This window comes from Atheta coriaria, unplaced genomic scaffold, assembly GCF_025399875.1.
Source record: "Atheta coriaria isolate IRGN ID8LTWV9N9 unplaced genomic scaffold, Caltech_Dcor_3.1 hic_scaffold_3_pilon, whole genome shotgun sequence".
Taxonomy (NCBI): domain Eukaryota; kingdom Metazoa; phylum Arthropoda; class Insecta; order Coleoptera; family Staphylinidae; genus Dalotia; species Dalotia coriaria.
The window spans coordinates 3,742,084-3,762,826 of record NW_027045445.1 but is presented as its reverse complement, the minus strand read 5'-3'; the positions used below and the strand labels follow the sequence as shown (position 1 = coordinate 3,762,826).

The 20,743-nt window shown below is 37.4% G+C and overlaps 1 protein-coding gene across 1 annotated transcript; it reads left to right on the top strand.

Moving 5' to 3' along the window:
• Nucleotides 1–2,094: 2,094 nt before the first annotated feature.
• Gprk2 (G protein-coupled receptor kinase 2) lies at nt 2,095–13,829 on the top strand. The gene is made up of 12 exons (XM_065317548.1): nt 2,095–2,945; nt 3,569–3,664; nt 4,408–4,874; nt 8,319–8,624; nt 8,737–8,878; nt 8,950–9,302; nt 9,434–9,700; nt 9,771–12,743; nt 12,796–12,890; nt 12,947–13,083; nt 13,140–13,252; nt 13,630–13,829. The coding sequence occupies exons 1-8, from the start codon at nt 2,894–2,896 to the stop codon at nt 9,828–9,830; spliced, it is 1,743 nt and encodes a 580-aa protein (XP_065173620.1). The 5' UTR covers nt 2,095–2,893; the 3' UTR covers nt 9,831–12,743; nt 12,796–12,890; nt 12,947–13,083; nt 13,140–13,252; nt 13,630–13,829.
• Nucleotides 13,830–20,743: the final 6,914 nt, after the last annotated feature.

The window sequence follows — 20,743 nt, the reverse complement described above, 5'->3', positions numbered from 1 at the left end:
TGAACTCGTAAATCATCGAAATTACCGTCGGCCAAGCTGATGCTCGTAAATATGGCTAAATTATGATTTTCTACCTTCGTTTTTACAACCTACACTCACTACTTCAATTTGTGCACAATTTTAAACTTCTGGTGGAATAAATAACTTTATTTTCGAGAAAATTTTCTCGAAAATAAAATAAAATCAATAAAAGTGGAGATATCTTGTTGGGCATGGCGAATCTGTTGACTTTGTGCTTCGGTTGACATAGACATGGATTTATACATAGGCCTACAGCCGTAAAATTTTATGGGACACATTATTAAACAGAAGGCTCTCCTATGCCTTTCGTCTGCTACACGCGCAAAGGAGGATAATTTTAGAAAGTTTTATTTTACTACTCAACAAGTTGCATTCGAAAATATATGCGTTATTTATTTGGATGATTCGAATGAATCAAATGTAACGTGTCAACATGGATCAGCATTCTACGTGTTCACGTCTAATGCAGTTAACTCGGACTTTATTTGGAAATCATTTTTCATAAAAAGCCAATTAAAAATTTTCGTGCGTAGATTTACTAGGCTCATTTTCAGCGCGCAAAACGTTGTACGCAGGAGGGCGCCGTTTTTGTTCGCTGGTGCTTTCATCACTCTTCATTCTCAGTTCGTTTGCTTCGTGTGGTAATTTGTAACTTGTAATTGAATAAAAGCGCCGTTCCTCATCTTTTGCCTTTCGCCGGCATCGTCGGGGCATCGCAGCACCGATTTCATTAACACTTTACTTATTATTCATGTTCATCGGACGCGCTTATAGAATTGAACGCGGAGTAAATGTCAGACGAGACGGGCGCAATCGCACAGTCCGAACAATGAATTATTACATATCCGTAGGTGGTGTGGTCTTTAATCTTCTCAAGAAGAATTGAATTTGTCTCATCTTATTCTCATTTCAAAGAAGGTGTGTAAAAAATTGTATATTTTTATTTAAATTGGCAAACAAAGGACAAAAAAACACCAGCTACTAATTAGAATGAATGGACAATTAATTGGAAAACTTGAGCAGTTAATTGCAAAAAGTCTGCAAGCCTCTTTTATCTTTTGTTGTCGCAACAACAAAACTTTTTCAATTATCTTTCTAGATAGCCATTATAAACTTAAAATCCCTACCTACCTTACTATACAGGGAAAACAATTAACATAATAATATTTTATCAGAAAACAGCGTAAAAAAGAAAACTTTATGTACAGGTGATGAAAAGAAAAGATAAATGATAAAGTTGTGGGCTGTCAGCTGTAAATTGAGATGGTAAAAATAAAAAAAAAACGTTGTGATGCTACCAGACCATGCGAAGCGACTTGTTGACTGGCTCGCAACTCGTAAAATTTATGTATCAATTCCAATTGCAATTGGAAATGCAATTTTCTTAAACGCTCACCAATGCCGACGCATACATTGCACGCCTACATGCAAAGGCATTTGCTTTCATTGCATTCACAATGTAGACGATGCAATGAGAGGCGTAGGGCATGAATTACATTCCTATAATAAATTCAAGATTTTGAATAACTTGTACGATTGGACTTTTGTTATCAAGTACTGAAATATTTTTTAATTGGAGTTTATTTGTATATTTAATCAATAGTTAAACCAAACCTACTTTTTTGCGGTTCTATTCGCGGAGAGTTAACTAATCGATATGAAGTGGCATTAAAAATTTAAATGTATTTATAAGGGTAATTTTGGTAGGCAACCAATTATACTCGTGCGAGATTTACCCTGTTGGGCCTGTAGTCTGCACCTTCAACTATTTAATGACTCATGCGATGCTTCGATAATGCGTTCCTGTTGCATGAAGTCGCATTCATCATTTGATAGCAGTGCATGTGCATGTGCACACTAGAGCAGATCGAATTCGCGTAGACTGTGACTGCGGCGTTCTCGCTTTCCGCTAGTCGCGCGCGCCGCGTGCTTTCTCCTTTCTCCATCCCATCCGCGGCGCTGCGTGCTATGGGCTGTGCGCCGTGCTCTCTACAGAGTGTTTTAAATACTAAAAGGGAAGCGCGTCGTACGGGCGAGCTGGCATACCGCGAGCATCCGTACGGCGCAGCGTCGAAGACGCCTGTGCCTGAGTCGGCGAGCGCGAACGCCAGCGCGCAGTGTAACCGCGTACAGCCCGCACGTAGCTTCGCCGCGCCGCTACCGCACGCACCAGCCGAACGCACGTCGAGCCCGCACCCGCAGAATCCCTCACAGGGTAGCAGCGAGAGGCGCGTAGCGACACACCCCTGCCGGACGCGTCGCGATTATCAATTGTCCGCTGTTTCATACTATAGATATAATACAGCAGCGGTGCCGGCGCGTGTGAGACTCCATCGGCTCGTCTGACCTATGAGCTCGATCCTCGGTGTTGTTGCGCTCTAACGCCGCGACCGCCGTCTAACAGGAACAGCCTTCGCATCGTGTGCCCGCGCGCTCTCAGACGACGTGTGTGCGTGAACGTTCCGCTCGTTCTGTTCGGCAATCTCGTGCTCTCGCCCAAGTCGTTTTATTACACTTTTTTGCCCCTGCATAATCGCTAAGTGTACTCAACAACTCTACTACTCAGTGCTGCCCTGGGCCTAAAAGTGAGTGGTGCTTTCAAATTCAGAAAATTCTGCGAGTGCGTGTCGCCAACCCTCTAAACTGTGCGCGCTCCAGAGTCAAGTGGATTACACCGCTCACCAGCTAGCTATACACACTGCCAGTAGCACCTTCTGCAGCTGCAGGAATTAACCTAAGCTGAAGATACAAGCACACGGCGCGTGCGAATCTTCTCGTATACGAGATCGGCTAATAATCTAGCTATATTTCATGGAAACGGGTCGTTTACGGCCCGAACCAGCGGGTTTACCAATCAGTCAAGCTGGAACTCATGGAATTAGAAAACATTGTTGCAAATACAGTTTATCTAAAGGCAAGAGAGGGTAAGTCTTGTATTTTATTCGCAATTATTTCAAGAAATATCAGATAAAAATATTCTAACCTTACTTTTTTAATTGTCTCTTCAAGACGGTAATTAAATTTTTCCCTGGATATAAAGCAAATTCAAACAAATTAGTACTTATATATTTATTGAAAAATATGGCACGTGTTAATGTGTCAATATCGGTTTTATTTCGAAAAGAAAGAAAAAAGTAATAGGTGGTTTTCATTATGATTACGACTTTCGATTGTTTGCTCCGGCAGGCGACTATAGACAACCCAAAGTACACGGTACTATTCTCGAACAACAAAACTCATTGTACTGCCTTTTCATTCATTCTTCGTTTCGGAACATTAGTAAAAATGCAAATTTTATCTGGCGTTCAATGTAGTTCGGGTAATGTAAATTTGGACGAAATGTATGTTCATGTTACGTACGTAAAGGCGTGCATTTGTCGTAGTATTCTTAATGTGTTTATTTAATTATGAGCGTTTTACGATAACAATTTATGTAATTATTTACAAATTACACGAATGTGCTTCTCACAGTATGATGCTCTCCAGGCCGACGCATACGCACGACGGTAATTTGCATCTGATATTATTTCTGTTTGTTTGCTTGCAGGTGGATCCGATAGTAATAAGGGAAAGAGTAAAAAATGGAGGAAGATCCTGCAATTTCCTCACATATCGCAATGCATTGAATTAAAGAACACATTAGGCAAGTATTGTTAGAAATATTATCTTCTTCTGTCGTTTCGATATAGAACAAAACAAAATAATTGATGTTATCGCTGAAATGGTGATGATAATCAATATGAATCCGCATTTTTCGCGATAAGATTGCGATGCGTTTCGGAACGCACCGGCGCTTAATTACCCACTTACGCCTAGATTAGATATAATACTGAAACGGTCGACTACTGGGTATATCAGTGTCGACGACGTTACACGCGATTATTATTAACTTGTTATTAACATAAGCACACCGTTTCATTCATTATTCGACGCGATTCACCGTCTCAGTATTGCAATTACGACGTTTTCTTAGCTGTATGTTCGCTTTCAATTAGCGTGCGTACATGCATGTTTAAAACAAACTTGCAATGCAAATAAATTCTCGTTGCGACGTGAAAAAAAAAAGTAAGAAATACACAAATGAGTGGTGCATATGCTAAGTTTCTGCAGGAGAGACGATTGTTTACGAAAATATTTATGAAAATGCAATAAAAACGAAGAATGTTTAGCGCGCGCAGACGAAACTGTATATACTTGGTCGTTAAGTCAAAATAAACTCTACAAATTGAGATATTGTGCATGTTGAACGTCTCGTCGAGTAATATGTTGCTAATCGATATGTTTCTGGTGGTGTTGTACGCCGAAATCGGTTTTATTTATAAAAAACGTCTGGTTTTTCGATTTCACTCACGCTGAATACTAATTTGCTTGTTATTATATTTGCAGATATAAGATACGAGTATGTTGTGGATCAACAACCAATAGGTAAATTGTTATTTAAACAATGGTGCGAATCGAAGTGCTCCGAATATAATCGCTGTTTAAAGTTCCTCGAAGCGACCGAACGCTATGAGGTCGAGACGGGCGAGGCGCGCGTGGAGTTGGCGGACGCGATTAAGAAGGAGTTCATGAGCGGGCCGAACGGCGAGGAGTGCCTTTCGTTTCCGGAGCTCGGGCTGCAGCTGTCCGCCAGCGACAAGCTGACCAACGGCCACAAGGACCTCTTCGCGCCGTGCGTGCAGGCGGTGAAGGCGTGCCTGGCGCACGAGCCCTTTCGGGAGTTCACGCGGAGTATGTACTTCCATCGATACCTGCAGTGGAAGTGGCTGGAGGCGCAGCCCGTCACGTACAAGACGTTCCGCATGTACCGCGTGTTGGGCAAGGGTGGCTTTGGCGAGGTGTGCGCCTGTCAGGTAATTACCATCATCCACTTTTATTCCCCGTGCGCAAGTTGTTGTTTTTCTTTTACCATTGGCGGATGCAAATAAGCGTTGTTTCGTAGATTTGTCGAAAAAAAAAAAACTCTAGATTGAAAAGTAATCACACTGGAATATTACATTTTGTTCGATGCGAAAAAAGGTAATTTTGCGTTGTTTGAGATTTTCACGTGATTGCGAAATTGTTATATGATTGGTATTATGTTTTTGGTATTTGACTTTCGCTATTTATTTTCTCAAAAAGCACTCGGGATTGAATCTCAATAAAAAAGTTGACATATTGAAAAATGGAACCGTGCAGGATTTGCTACTATTACAAGACAGAAAATGCGCGACCCTTGAAGGATTTCGACTGCTTCAAATTCCAAGTAGCTTTTATCATGTTTATGTATTCTCATATAATATTTTTTATGCCTTCTTTGAAACATAAATATGTTTGCAAGTGTCACGTTGAAAACAACTATGGAGGCATTGTTAGAGTAGCCTGCACAAAGTTTGTACGTGAGATGAAATTATGATTTATGCTACTTTCAGTTGTGTTTCCACCAATAGGAAGCGAGTACACCGGGCGGGGACACAATTGCGAAGCAAACCGCAGTTATATATACATATATTCACTATGTATGCATTAGCTATGCGGTCCTATGTCAGCCCATCTTTGCGCAGCATCAACCCCTTTGGTGCCTGACAAGGTTCTCAATTAATTCGATTAATTGAAGCATTAATCTTGCGTAGCATTATTACATGAATGTCAGTATACACGCTTATAAATAGGTATATTCCTTCCTGACAAGCAAATTTTGAGTTTTAGTCGTCCTAGTCCTCTAATAATGCGATTTATCAACACGTTGTCAGGTTTATCCTTTATTAACCGTCAATATAGGATGCTCTCTATTCTCTATTGTCTTTTATAATCGCATTATACACTTTATATCCGTTTGCAACATATTGTAATACCTACTTTATTTTTCCGCTCATGTCGGATGATATCACGCAGAAAGAAAAACTTTACAAAGGCATTGTTATGACATTCTCTGAATGCAATGCGTGATGGTTGGCAGGATAACTGCAAGCAATCTGACTTGCTTCTGTCGTGTTGAAAGAAAGCGCGGTTTTTACTCGCCCGATGATCGGCTACGGCGAACGAGAGTATCGATTTGGCATAAAAATCATGATAACGGGAAAACGGGGTATACACCAACGCCGAACAAAACTGAACGAAATGTAACACAAGGTTCGACGAAATTGCACGTTATTCTTTATTGCCAAAGGAGACGACAATAGAGTTGTAAAAGGAACGATTACAAAGCGCATGTGGAAAGCGATCTAAAACTTAATTAAATGTTTTTGTTAAATTACTCCTCATAATTGAAGAAACTAAAAGTAGTGAAAATTAAATTTGCTTTTATTGATTTTCAGTAATTGACTAATTTACAACGTATACTAAGATAGTATATGTTTTATTGGTAACTTTAGTGCACTTTGGAAACTAGACATCGAATCCAAAATGCGAAACTCGTCTAAAGTTATGCAACAAATCATTAGCGCTAACGAAATTAGCTATTCCATTAAAGAACATGCGGGGAGAATAATGAAGCCACAAGTCCTCGGAGAGGCTGGCCCCAGGAGGAAACTGATTATTAATTATTTGCAAGAAAGTTTTGATCATCAGTGCTAAAGTTTGCGTTTGCGTCCTTGTGGGTTGCCAACAATATGTAATTCGTTTGAACTTTAGTTAAATTTGTGGTTATTCCAACAAATATTTAATTCTTCTCGGCCTCTAGTTTCGTATACAATTGAAGTTTTAGACAGTATATTTGCATTTGCACTGCCGCATTTATCTTCCACTTCGGAAAACACGTCAAGAAGTGTACGTGAAATGTAAGCAACAAGTAAGTGGAAACGCCGGAACGATATGATTGCGATTGCACGTCAGATTTACTAGTCGCGTCGTCCTTTAACGAGGCTGACGTCGTGGACTGATAGGACTAACGATAAATCAATATTAGCGCTGGTGCAAACACGGAGAAACATCCATTGCGTTCTGATAATAATTTACGCCCGGCGGTTGGAACCAATGCTCGTGTAATGGATTATTTAATGTAATTATCTGATTATATAGCGGGCGAACCGAAATAGATGTTGGACCCATCAAAACCTAGAACATTATTTGATGTTTGGAACTCAATCTGATAATCATAATTTAAATTTTATATAAATGCACCCACATTAGGTAAATTTATTCTAAAGCTTTGCATTGAACTGAGGAGGGGTAACATAATTTAATTGACCTAAATAATTTGTTTGTATTCAGTTCCCTCGACTTGTAGCGTAGAAGGACGTGGCTTCGGCACACACCACATTGCGTTTCTGGGCAATAATAAATCGAATGAAAAGGAGCGAATGCGCACTACAGAACAAACGAGAAAACTTGGAAAATCTTAATTGAAACACACCAGCACCGCGCTATTAGCAGCTGAATCGAAAGCGCTCACACAATTCGCGCGTGTCGACGAAAGCACTTAAGTGTTACGGTTGCTTTTATGGACATATTTTCGCCGCCATCGGGAAGCCAGTGCAAGGGATTCGCAGGCAACAAGCTAACTTGCACACTAACGATATTTGTAAATATCTCGGTGGCGATAACAATAACAATGTGAAAATGAAAATAATGCAAATGCTTATTAAAGTGAAATTACCTTACCGACATCGTGAGCTGGATAAGTGTAATGAAGACAATGCACGAAATGTTTTTATTAGCCGTTATGTAATGGTATTATGTCGATGAACGAATTAGTTAGTTTCATTACAATATTATCGCCATTCTTCAGCGTATATCGAAATAACAACTTTTGCTTTTCTACTGTTGGTACACACGTAATGCTGATTACATTTACATACCACAAATGTAGGCTTTTAATTGACTTGGCAAAAAACGCATGAAAATCTAGTACTCGGATAAAAAGTGTCGGGGCAACTGGTATCAGTGCGTAGCATCTGAGTTACGAGCCATTCTTTAAGTGAATTTCTTGTCCTTTCTGCGTTCGCCTGTTTTAACCGTGGTCTAACTGCCCCCTAAAAGCACAAATGCGTGCGTTTATATTCCGAGCATGTTCTTTATCTCGTCCGGTCGCGCACCGACGGCGCGCGTCTTTCGCGTTTTCCGTTTTCGCCCAGCGGCGATTAACTCGGCATAGGATCGACAGAGCCTGTACTGAGGACCATAAAGGATAATTTAATTTGTCATTTTTTTGCTAGTAAAAGCTACACGAAAGCAAACAAAGAGCTTTTCGCAATATATTTACCATGTGCGCTATACATTTAAGCGATTGGTTATTTGAAATTAATTACATCTACTGCTACAACGTTGTTTTTCCAAGCATTCCAAACAAAAAGTAATTGAATACTTTATTTTTTTAGGTTCGAGCGACAGGAAAAATGTATGCATGCAAGAAATTGGAAAAGAAGCGAATTAAAAAACGAAAAGGCGAAGCGATGGTCCTCATTGAGAAACAGATCCTGCAAAGAATCAACTCTCGTTTCGTGGTGAACCTGGCGTACGCGTATGAAACAAAGGACGCGTTGTGTCTCGTCTTGACCATCATGAATGGCGGCGATCTCAAATTCCACATATACAATATGGGCGGAGAGCCAGGCTTGGACATCACTCGGTCGCGGTTTTACGCCGCCGAGGTCGTCTGTGGCTTAGACCACCTACACCAACAGGTACTAATACTCGCCTGTATTGTATCGCATCTGAATCGATCGCGCTACTTCAGATGCATTAGACCGGGATGTCACTGATGATGGGATGACGTTAATGTTTGTTTTCCTGCAGGGCATTGTTTACCGTGACTGTAAACCGGAGAACATTCTGCTCGATGATGCCGGGCACGTGCGGATATCCGATTTGGGTCTTGCTGTCGAAATACCCGAGGGTGAGACGGTGCGTGGTCGGGTCGGTACAGTTGGATACATGGGTAAGCTGCGTAAATTGAATTAATCGTCAGTTTATGTAGTAAATCATAATTTTTTGTCGTTGATATTTTAGCGCCGGAAGTGATTGACAACGAAAAATACACTTTTAGTCCAGACTGGTTTAGTTTTGGTTGTCTATTGTATGAGATGATTGAGGGTCAGGCTCCGTTTCGTGCGCGAAAGGAGAAAGTCAAACGTGAGGAGGTGGACCGCCGTGTGAAGAACGAACCGGAGAAGTACTCGTCCAAGTTTAGCGAGGAGGCCAAGTCGTTGTGTCAACAATTGCTAGCGAAATCGCCATCGCAGCGCCTAGGCGGTAAAGCAAGCCGCACGGGTGCTTTGCAAGTTAAGCAGCAGGCGTTCTTCCAATCGATACACTGGAGGCGGCTCGAAGCGGGCATGGTCGATCCGCCATTCGTTCCCGACGTAAGCAAAATTCACAAAGGACTACTCCTTTTCATATTGTCGTATTTTTTACTTTGTCCGTTACCATACAAAAGAAACAGTCTTTAGAAATGGTGGCAAAAAATTAAAACTAATTTCAAACTCTTTTATAGCCTCACGCCGTGTACGCGAAGGATGTACTCGACATTGAGCAGTTTTCGACTGTCAAGGGAGTCAACATCGACGAGTCGGACTCTTCGTTTTATAGTAAATTCAATACGGGCTGTGTTTCGATACCATGGCAGACGGAGATGCTCGAAACTGAATGCTTTCGGCAACTCAACGTCTACTATGGGCCAACGGGCGCAACGACTTCAGATTTGATCCTCGCACCGCCAACCACAAACGAGAAGCAAGGCTGTTTCCCGTTTCGTCGAAAGGTACCCATTTGTTCTTTTTCTTGGATAGTGTTTTGAGTAGTAATTTGACTGGCACTTCTTGAACTTGCAGAAAAAGTTAGCACCCAGAATGAGACCGATACCAATAAACCCCGGGCTACTGGAAAGCTGATGCATTTCAGAGCACAAGCATTGCGCCACCGGCACCCTACATTCTGTGTCATTTACGAAGAGTGTCATGTATCTGTCTTCCCCGAATCTCTCGCAATCATTCGACCATGACGGCATCGTGACGAAATCCATCTGTCTCTGAGCGCACCTGTAAATACGCCGACACGTATGAACAACTTGCCGCACGCGCCACACACACAACAGAATGTGTAACTAGCATGTAAAACTTACGCGCAGAAATTACATATTACGATATCATATGCAAGATAAGTGTAAAGCACAAGTTAAGGACAACACACACACAAACAAATACAGTGGATGGTTATATCAGTTCTTTAAAACTTAATTTATTCTTGGCACAAAAAGGAAACACTGATAACTTCTGACATGCAAAAACACTTAAAAGGCTGTAACTGAAGAGTACTGAAGTGTGGAACACAAAGAAAGCCATCCACATTATTTTTACTTCTACTTTCAAGTGGCAACAAGTAAATTAGAAGTTTTGAATATGATAGACAACATAATATACAAATCTGGCAAAAGTCCATTTTAGTATTAGGTGAATTAGAAATTAAATCATCAGAGGATTTAATAATCGATTTGCACATGAGACGTAGGGGAGCATCGTTTCTATGTTACGATATACGAATATTGTGTTTGAATCGGACGATATATATTATGCCATTAAACGCTTGACTGAATTTTACATAATGCTCAAAACGGAAAGGAAACAAAACATAAGTTAAGCTCAATTGTGTCTCAATATTAAGCACATACTTATATTTTTGCGAAATCAAATGGGTTGCTTCTGTTGGAATGTTGTTTACGTTAAATTATCAAATCGTTGTACATCGCACATATGATATCGTCCGAAGGTCAGCACCGCACGAGTATGATTGACGAGGTATCATGAAATTTGTACCTAGATGAATGATGTACAACCAACTGAGTTTTGTTTTTTTAAACACTGTTATCGAGTTGTATTTAAGTTTTATGATTGTGGGCATGATTTGGAATGGGAACAGAACGATTTTATGCACACTCAACTTGTAGACATTGAGGGATTCTTTGATTATTTGATGAACATACATAATTGTTATTTAATTTATTTCGTTTTTGATATGTTTTTGCTATTTCTGCAAAGGGTTATTTGCACGCGATTGCTGCCTACAAAAGAAAGGGTTATATCCCTTCAACAAACGGGACTAGAACTTCTTTATTTTAAATGAAGTTTTTTTTTTTATATAAAATGTAGGCGGTTCTAATGTTAGTTGACCCAAAAATAGAAATAATTCAGATTATAATTTAATTACTTTTGACTAGAAAGAATATTGTACGATAATATAATTTTCATCTACCTCTTTATAAATATATATGAAATATAAATATAGAATAACACATTAAATTAATGCTAAAGAACTATTGAAGTGAACAAGAAAATATATTAGTTATTTTTCCATTGCTTTACATTTCTTTTACCTTTATTTCGATTATATTTGTCGATGCACATATCAACCTATAGCACAAAAATGTAGGGCTTTTTTATTATGTTATTAACAATTATTTGGTTGATAAACAATAGATTTATTGTAATCATGGGCAGATTGACAAATAATATTTATGGTTTAATTTTTTGCGCTTGTTTATTACATTGAATGATATGACATTTAATTAATGATTAACTCTTGACACAAGCAGGAGGTTTTAATATGCTTATAATGCATTGCAATTTTGCATTTTTTACCTATTTTATAACTGTGATAAAATACTTTACGCATTTATATTTAATAGTTTTGAAATAATTGCCTGAACAAAAAGCATTAAAGACATGTTTTCATGTGTTTACACCAGCGAAATAATATTTTTGGGTCGTTTTCACAATATCCTGTTTTTTCCATTGAAAATCCAAGGCGATGCGAACATAAAACTCTTAGAAAATGATAAACAGGATTTTAGAAGCAACATATGTACTCATCAAAACAAATTGAGTTTATTCACTGATATTTGTTAGAATTTCATGCGATTGAATCATTGTCGTTATCATTATCAGCATTGATGAATACAAAATAGAGATAGTCCATTAGATGAGATGAGACCATTAATTAATGTGTACGTATTAAATTATAACAGGAAATTAACGGAATTTAGCGACACCATACTCATACCACATTATATCTTACCAAATAAAATATCAAGTAGTATTTTTTAAATTGTCATCAATTTACAATTTAAATTAGTCAAAGGGATTTGATGATAAATCTTCCTAACAAAGTACGCGTCTTGTTGATTGTCGTTTTTCCTCATTCCACTATCTCTCAGATTCATGTGTTTAATTAAGTATCTTGTAAGCTAAGCATTATCATATATAAGTATAGAATATTAAATTATGAACATAATAAAATAAAGATGAAACAAGTATGAAAAATTGCACACAAGATGTTTGTATTTTGATGGTTTCAAAGTTTGAATTTTTTTAAAGAAAGTTTTGAAATTGAAATAAGGTTTCCAGGTATATGTTCATCTTGAATAGAATTTTAATAAATGCCTCTTATTGTAAACAGTAATGATATCAAAGTATTGAAATTTTAATATGTATTGTTGAGTTACCCCACCATATGACTATGGCTGTACAATAGTAGCCCCCACCACTGTTGCAATATGTCTGTACAACAGTGCAGTAGAATAATAAGTTAGTATAGGTTAAGGTTAAGCTGCAGTCACAACACTTGCAGCATATATTTCTGTTTATTTTGCTATTTTTCTTTTTGTTTAACGATGTCATCCAAATTATCTAGTCTTATTTTATCAAAGAAACGTAACATTATTTATAGAAGCCGACAGTTTTTATCAAGAGCTTCAAATGATGACAACAATGTTCCAGCAATATCAAACATGAAGACTGCAGGAATAATTGGTAATCTTAAATGTGTATATGACTACAAGCAGATAATAATTAATTTTTACAGTTATTGGTGATGAAATCTTGAAGGGAGAGGTTCATGACACGAACTCGCACCATGCAATGAAAATATTTCACAAATTAGGGATCAAAGTTGAAAAGGTGATTTTTATAAGCAGCACAGTATTTGTTGAGGGTGAAATGAAATATATTGTCAGCTAATCTTTTTAGGTTTCTATAATAGGTGATGTAAAAAATGAGATTTCCCAAGAAGTAAAATTATTTTCTAAAACATATGACTATGTTTTGACAACTGGTGGAATTGGACCCACTCATGACGATGTTACATTTGATGGTAAATTTACCAAAATATAAACTGTTACAGATTGACTTAAGTGTTAATTTTTATAGCTATTGCAAATGCTTTCAACGTAAAGTTACACCCCAATCCTGAATTAGTGAAAATTTGCTCTAGATTTTACAAAACAGATGATGTAAATGCACCAGGCATGAAAATTGCATTTGTAAGTATTTGATTGTTTTTACTATATTGAATAATTCATGTTATTCAGATTCCTGAAACAGCAAAGCTTACATTTGGGAAAGAAGCTGCCAGGGGGGATAATTACCCTAATGTATCAATAAAAAATGTATATATCTTTCCGGGTATCCCTCAATTATTTAAAAAGTCACTGGATAGGTTGGCCAATGATTTATTTCAGAGTAAATCTAAGTTTTATTGCCACAAAATTTACTTAAACATTACTGAACAGTTTGTGGTTCAAGCTTTGGACAAACTTGTATCAAAATACCCTCAAGTTACATTTGGATCATATCCAAATTTAAACAAGTTAAGTCTCTCTTTGTTACTTTTTCTTGTTTCTGATTTTCTAATTTTTAGTGATAAATACAAGGTTAAACTTACAATAGAATCTACAAGTAAAACGATGACACAGAAAGCGGCATCAGAATTGTTGCAAAGCTTTGCAAAACATGAAATTGTGGAAACTGAGTTGACACATAGCAAGTTAAACTAACAAGAATAGGTAAATCTTTTACACAACTGTAAATTTTATATTCAATATATGAGTCAATCTTAAACCTAGTTGTAATTCATGTAAGAACTTTGTGTAGATCTTGACTACTTTCCGTCTTTTCTTCTAAACCGTAAACGTCAACTGCGCAATAGGTAGTTTAAATTATGTTTACTTCTGTCCTACTGAGCGCAATTCGGGAAAGTGTACGTTTAATTGTGTGCTTGCAATAAAGTTTAACGCAGAGTGATGAACTAAATTACTTCTCATATTATTTTGTTTTGTATTTGTTTGAGTAATTCTTCTTCAATTTTTAATTTAATTCAAGGAGGAGTGCATTGGGCAACCCAACTACACATGCTCTACTTGACACGCAGCAGTCGCGGTTTTAATTACTACTACGGGGTGATTGATTAACATGAAATTGTAAGTATTTAAATCCTTTGTCATTTTCATACATATCTCTTATGAGTAGTACAAGAAAAATTGCATATTTGAGTTTTGAAGCACCAAATTTATGTTTGTTTTAGTAAGCCAAATAGACTTTTGGACGGCCGCTCTTGCATCAGATTGTAAGTATTAAAATTCTTTATCAGTTTTACCCTTACCTTTTGATATTAACATCCTAAGCATAATGCATCATAATGCATATTTTTGTTTCGGGGCATTCAGTTTCATCTGAGCCCGACTTTGCAAATTAAGTTCATTTGCTTCATGTTGTGAGTATCAAAAGTCTATATCATTTTCAGAAATTAGTTATGTGCAATACCACGATTACTGACACGAGTTAAATTACGGTTACCGTTTTCTTGTTTATTTAAATAGTACTATATGCAGCTATCTCTCATCTTCGTTTGCGCATGTTTTCAATTCTCTCTCCAGTTTAGTCGGTCGTACGCTGTGTTGCGGTTTACACGTGTTTTGTTCGGCAGTTTATCTTCGAATTTTGTGTTTCTTGATGTTTTAATTGGGCAGTTCACGATTTATCGCGTGTGGAACTCAGAATTGAGTGCTTTCTTCAGTTCGCGAGTGTCGGCCACCGGCCGTCGGATATCTCCCAGTGACCACAAATACCTATTGGATTTATTTGTTTATTTATTAAATTCTTAATTCATGAAACTAATCAACGTTTGTTTTTCGTCAGACAACAAAAGGTGTTGCGTGTCCGCTGGTAATCAGTTAGCGTTTCGCACATAAGAATAACATGGATTTTAATTTTTATGGTTTTAGGTGTCTTGCGGGCGAACGCGATGTCGTAGGACAACCATTCTTTCACTAAATTATAGGTAATTAATTTCTCTATCGTTTTTGTATATAATTTGTGGGTTTATCCTTTGGTAACCCTTTGAAAATGCCCTTTTTGTGTTTTTTGATCCTCTAATTTTTGTGGTTTTAGGCGTCTTGCGGGCGAACGCGATGACCTAGGACAACCGTTCCTACACTAAATTGTAGGTATTAAAATTCTCTATCGTTTTTGTATTTAACTTCTGGGTTTATTTCTTGGGAAACATATGAAAATGTCCTTTTTGTGCTTTTTGATCCTTTAATTTTTGTGGTTTTAGGTGTCTAGCGGGCGAACGCGATGTCGTAGGACAACCGTTCTTACACTAAATTGTAGGTATTAAAATTCTCTATCGTTTTTGTGTATAATTTCTGGGTTTATCTCGTGGGAAACCTATGAAAATGCCCTTTTTGTGTTTTTTGATCACACCTACTGGCTTGACAAATACTGCGTAGGTAGTAAAAAAAAAACACAAACTATTTTTACAAAACTATTACTATTTATTTTTTTTTTATTATTTTTACTAGGTGTGCTCTAATGGTCGAAATAGCTATCCACATCAGGCTTGACAAATACTTGCATTGACTTGCAATGGTTTAGTAAAAATATCGTTTTGGCGATATTGTGAGGGTATAGCGTACAGTAAGTGTTTACTTAACTTTACTCAGCTTATACTCACCCTCTCGTACTACCTACCATTGTATTTGTATCTATTATTATTGTTGTCAATATAACACAATGTAAAATAATAATTTCATGCATATTTTTTTGTGGTATCCTCTTTGTCGTTTTCAGTATTGACGTCTTAAGTCATATTGCGTATAAATCTTATGCGCGTGGAGCGAGTGGAACATAGTTGACCTGTGTTGTTGTTTTTAAAAAGTTGAATAATGTAAAAACATAAATAGAAGAATCAAATATAAATAATGAAAATACTCGGTGGTCGAGTGGGTACGTGCACCTGCTAGCATGCTAGTAGGCACGGATCGAATCTCAGGTATAGGAGGCATTTTTCTCAAATATAAAAATATCAAGTGTAATTTGGGTTGCATATATGAATTGCAACGAAATATAAGAGAAATTGAAATACAAGTGAAGGCAGTAAGAAAGTAAGTGGAGAAACGAGAACAGAGAAATAGAGGAATGAGTAGTAGAAAGAATAGGAGAAGACAGAAGGAAGAGAACAGAGAGTAGAGTAGAGAAGAGGAGGAGATAGAAGAGCCACAGGAGTGGATCGATCAGATTTTTAAATTTTTTGGCACGTGTCGTTATAAGACAGTCATAGGTCGATCTCCCAGAGCGCCTCCGGCGCTCTGGTCGATCGCCCACTGCTTCGATGCCTCCATTGCTCCCGGCCCAACCTACAGCTACGATGTCTCTGCGCTTCATCCCCGAAATTATCAGGCATATCAACAATTTTTATGGTGGGGGATCATCCCCAGAGAGAGGGAACTCCTTATAAGGACATCCTTTTAAGAACTTATAAAAATATTTCTAATTTTTAAGTCGCCTCACGAGAGGTGACACTTAAAAATATTCTTGCAAGTTCTGACCTGTAGCTGAAATGAAAGAAGGAGCACACAAATCACACAGGATACCTTAACAATTTTTATAGTGGGGATCATCCCCCGAGTGGGAGAACTCCTTATAAGAATTTGTAGAGATATTTCTAAGTGTCGACGCTCTCAGGACCGACCACAACACTAAGAAATACTTTACAAGTTGTAACCTGTACCTGAAATGATGGAAGGAAGGGGTGCACAAGTCATAAGACACAGCCATTGCTTTTAACATTTCTTTATTAACAAACTAAATACAATATAACTTCCGAATTTGCAATTTCAATACCTACAAAACACGTGACGTCATTTTAAAACATGTTTATCATCTGCGTAGCGGCCATATGCATGGCTATCAAATTACAAAACACTAGAAAATAGTAAATTGCGCCCTGTTTTCGCATGACATCAGTGGAAAATTATATACAGGGTGTTACCAAAAGAAAATCTTCAATTAAAAAAGAAAATCACCCCAAAACAATAAAGATTGTTAATTTTTGGCTGGACATAAAGGAAAATTTACATACAGAGTGTTGTCAAAAGAAAATCTTCACTTGAAAAAGAAAATCGCCCCAAAACAATATAATTATGCTCATTTTTCGCAGAGCATTAAGAAAAAATTATATACAGGGTGATACAAAATTAAAATTGAATGTTTTATTACCTGTTTTCTACTGTTTACCTAGGGGAGGTGAGTAAGTACGGGAATAAAAACATAATAAATAATACAATTGCTAATAATTATAAATGTATTAAACACATTTTAAAGAAATATAAAATTCAGATCTCTTAAACACACAAATTAGCACAGACAGAATTATGAATACAAAAGCAAAAAGAAGGCACGAAAAAGTCCCGAATGAGAGCGAATGGGCAGCCGACGGAACACGACAATATTCCAATACTTGTATTCCAAAGGTTAATATATGCAACCATGTGACGACTATGCAATGTATTAAAGTGTTAACTAATTTTTCTGATCGTTTTTCCTTATAAGGTTGGTAATTGTAATAGAATATAGTTTTTATGTTACATACTTTTTTACGTTTTTGCAGATGAAATATTCCATACGATGCACAAATGATGTTTATTCAAATTAATAATTAAATGAATACACGAAACAAGCCTGAGTATTTCTTAGCCGATGGAAGATATCCGACGGCCGACGGAAAACACGTGGTGCGTACGTTGTAAAACCATGAAATTCTTGGTTCCACGCGCAATAACTCATTAACTATAGGCCGCACTTGTCTGTTAATTCTATCTTATCTTATTCTATCTTATCTTTGGTGACTGATTATAATTCAACTACCGACTTAAAATCACAAGAAACGCGATAAGTCGCCATGAAGACCGCCGCGCAAGTAAACGCGTACACACCACGCCGTAGCGCAATAAAAACAAGTTGTTTGTGCACTAACACCGATAAGAGCCAATAGTGCAAACTACGAATATAAACTATTCATGTTGTGGATACAGTTCAATACAATGGAAAGATTTTATATTCTGAACGTACTCTCGTATTCACATAAACAATGTATCCTACAATCCGGAATTGAATGCAGTCTATATGAAAAGGCAGTTTAGGACATAATCGCAATTGAAAAATCTGGGAACAACAAGGCAAATCTCTTATCTTAGCTCCTTTAGCAACTATTTTTGAACTTTTACTTCACGCAATTAATATATTTCATTATCCTGTTCTATAATGAATTTTTAGAACTTTTATAATTTTCAATTACGGGACGATGGTGACGTTAAAAGTCACTCCCTTTCAAGGCATCGTACAAGGGTAGCGGTAGAAATGACTCGTGTTCAGGGCACCGTATGAAAAAATTTCAATATAATGCGCGTTACGGAATTTTCTCGCAATAAATTTCAATACAGGGAGATGCAGAATTAAATTCTGCATCTGGAAAAATTATTCTGAACTTACTTTGACAGCGCGTTTGCGCGTGATACTAAGAAAACTACAATTCCTAGCGCAACGAGTACTACGGCGCACCCACACAACTTTCAATATAACTCGAGTTACGGAATTTTCTCGCAATAAATCTCTATACAGGTGGATACAGAAATAAATTTACCATCTAGGAAAATTATTTCGAACTAATTGTAACACCGCGTCCGCGTGTTATATCAAAAAACTACAATTCCTAGCGCAACGAGTACTACGGCGCACACACACAACTTTTAATATAACACGCGTTACGGAATTTTCTCGCAATAAATTTCTATACAGGGAGATACAGAAATAAATTTACCATCTAGGAAAATTATTTCGAACTAATTGTAACACCGCGTTCACGTGTTATAACAAAAAAACTACAATTCCTAGCGCAACGAGTAGTGGGAACGAATACGGAGCCGACGGAACGCGATAATATTGCAACATTTGCTTTACAATGACGATGTGACGACAAATCCTACTTACTTTCAGAGTGTTTACTTATTTCACTGATCGCTTTCTCATACCAGATTTTGAATCCATATTTGGTTGTTTAATTTGTCGATAATGTTAATAGAAATAGTATTTATGTTATACACTTTCTTACGTTTTCGCGGATAAAATATTCCACACGGGGCACGAAAGATTTAGATTTAAATCAACTATTAAATGAATACACAAAACAAAACCACTAAGAATTTTTAGCCGACGAAAGATATCCGACAACCGACGGAAGATATCCGACAGACGACAGCAAACATGTATCTTGTAAAACCATGCTAACTTATATAGTTAACTCAGTAACTATGCGCGCTACTTGTCTGCTAATTCAAAACTTTATCTTTGCTAACCGATTCTAATTCGACTACAGATTTAAAATTACAAGAAACGCGATAAGTCGCCACGAAGACCGTCACGCAAGTAAACGCGTGCACACCACGCCGCAGGGCACGATCGACTAAGTAAGAAATAGCACAAACAATGCTGAGCTCGCCGGACGCGCTGCAACGCGATAAAAACAAGTTGTTTGTACACAATCACCGATAAGAGTCAAAGGTGAGAAATATGAACAATGCATGTTGTGGATACAGTCTTATGCAATGAAAAGATTTGATAATACGTACTTTCTTAATCGTATAAGCAATCTATCCTCAAATCCAGAATTCCCGAATTCCAGAATCCTCTTAGCACTTATAGGTACTATTTTTGAAATATTAAATATTATAATAATATATTTTATTATCTTGTTCTATACAGAATTTTCGGAAATTATATAATCTTCAACGTTACGATGCTAGCGGTAAAAGTGACTCCCATTCGGAGCACCGTACGAGGGTGCCGGTAAAAGTGAAGTGACTCGTATTCAGGGTACCGTACAAGGGATACAGTAAAAGTCACCCCCATTCAACTCTTGCGCTAATAGAATCCGAAGAAATAATTTAAATGTCAAGAAGGGTTCCCAAAATATGACCCGTTTTCCACCGAATGTTTTGATAAATTCACAAAAACGATAAACTTTGGCGACCAATTTGAGGCAGTTGCTCTTGACTTGTAATTATGTTTTACTAGTATTGAATGCACAATTATTCAATAGCAAATTTTTATTATTTAACCATTCTCCTTTTACGTTTTGAGGCAAAACTTTAAATAAAAATTAATTGTAAATTTCACTCCACCCGTTCCGAATCGATGACGATCATGCAATTTGAAAAGCGCAAATATGAATATGTGATAAATTACTTTAGAAAACCGTGTGTCGGATAATGAATCTGCCTTACAAACCGTATTGCCGTATTCAATGCCACCATGCTACTTACGTGCTTATCACACTTTGGACGCGTTGATCCCACATTTCTACTTTAAAAATTTTCCAAGAAGTATAATCCCGAAATGAGGTCTGCCCCTGTTAGGTTCTGCATGTTTATATTAAGAGTTGTAGCCACCACACAAGTTTTATAAACGATTCACCCGAACGCATACTTTGCAAAACACTCACATGCTGCAATTAGTCGATATCAAATTGAAAGAAACGTGGCACACTGCATGCTGACACAATAGAACTGAGAACTGAGAACGCAGTGTGCAGCGTGTAACGTGGGCGCATCGAGCGACCAGCCAACAGGTTAAAAAAAGTTGTTTATAGACAACTTATGATAAGCGCCACGACCGAATACAAATACAATACTGCATAG

Bases quoted from the DNA above. Each gene is read 5' to 3' on its own strand.
- Gprk2 (XM_065317548.1), top strand. From the start codon at position 2,894: ATGGAATTAGAAAACATTGTTGCAAATACAGTTTATCTAAAGGCAAGA. The intron at 3,665-4,407 runs GCAAGTATTGTT...TTATATTTGCAG, and splicing joins TGAATTAAAGAACACATTAG to ATATAAGATACGAGTATGTT. The intron at 8,625-8,736 runs GTACTAATACTC...GTTTTCCTGCAG, and splicing joins TAGACCACCTACACCAACAG to GGCATTGTTTACCGTGACTG.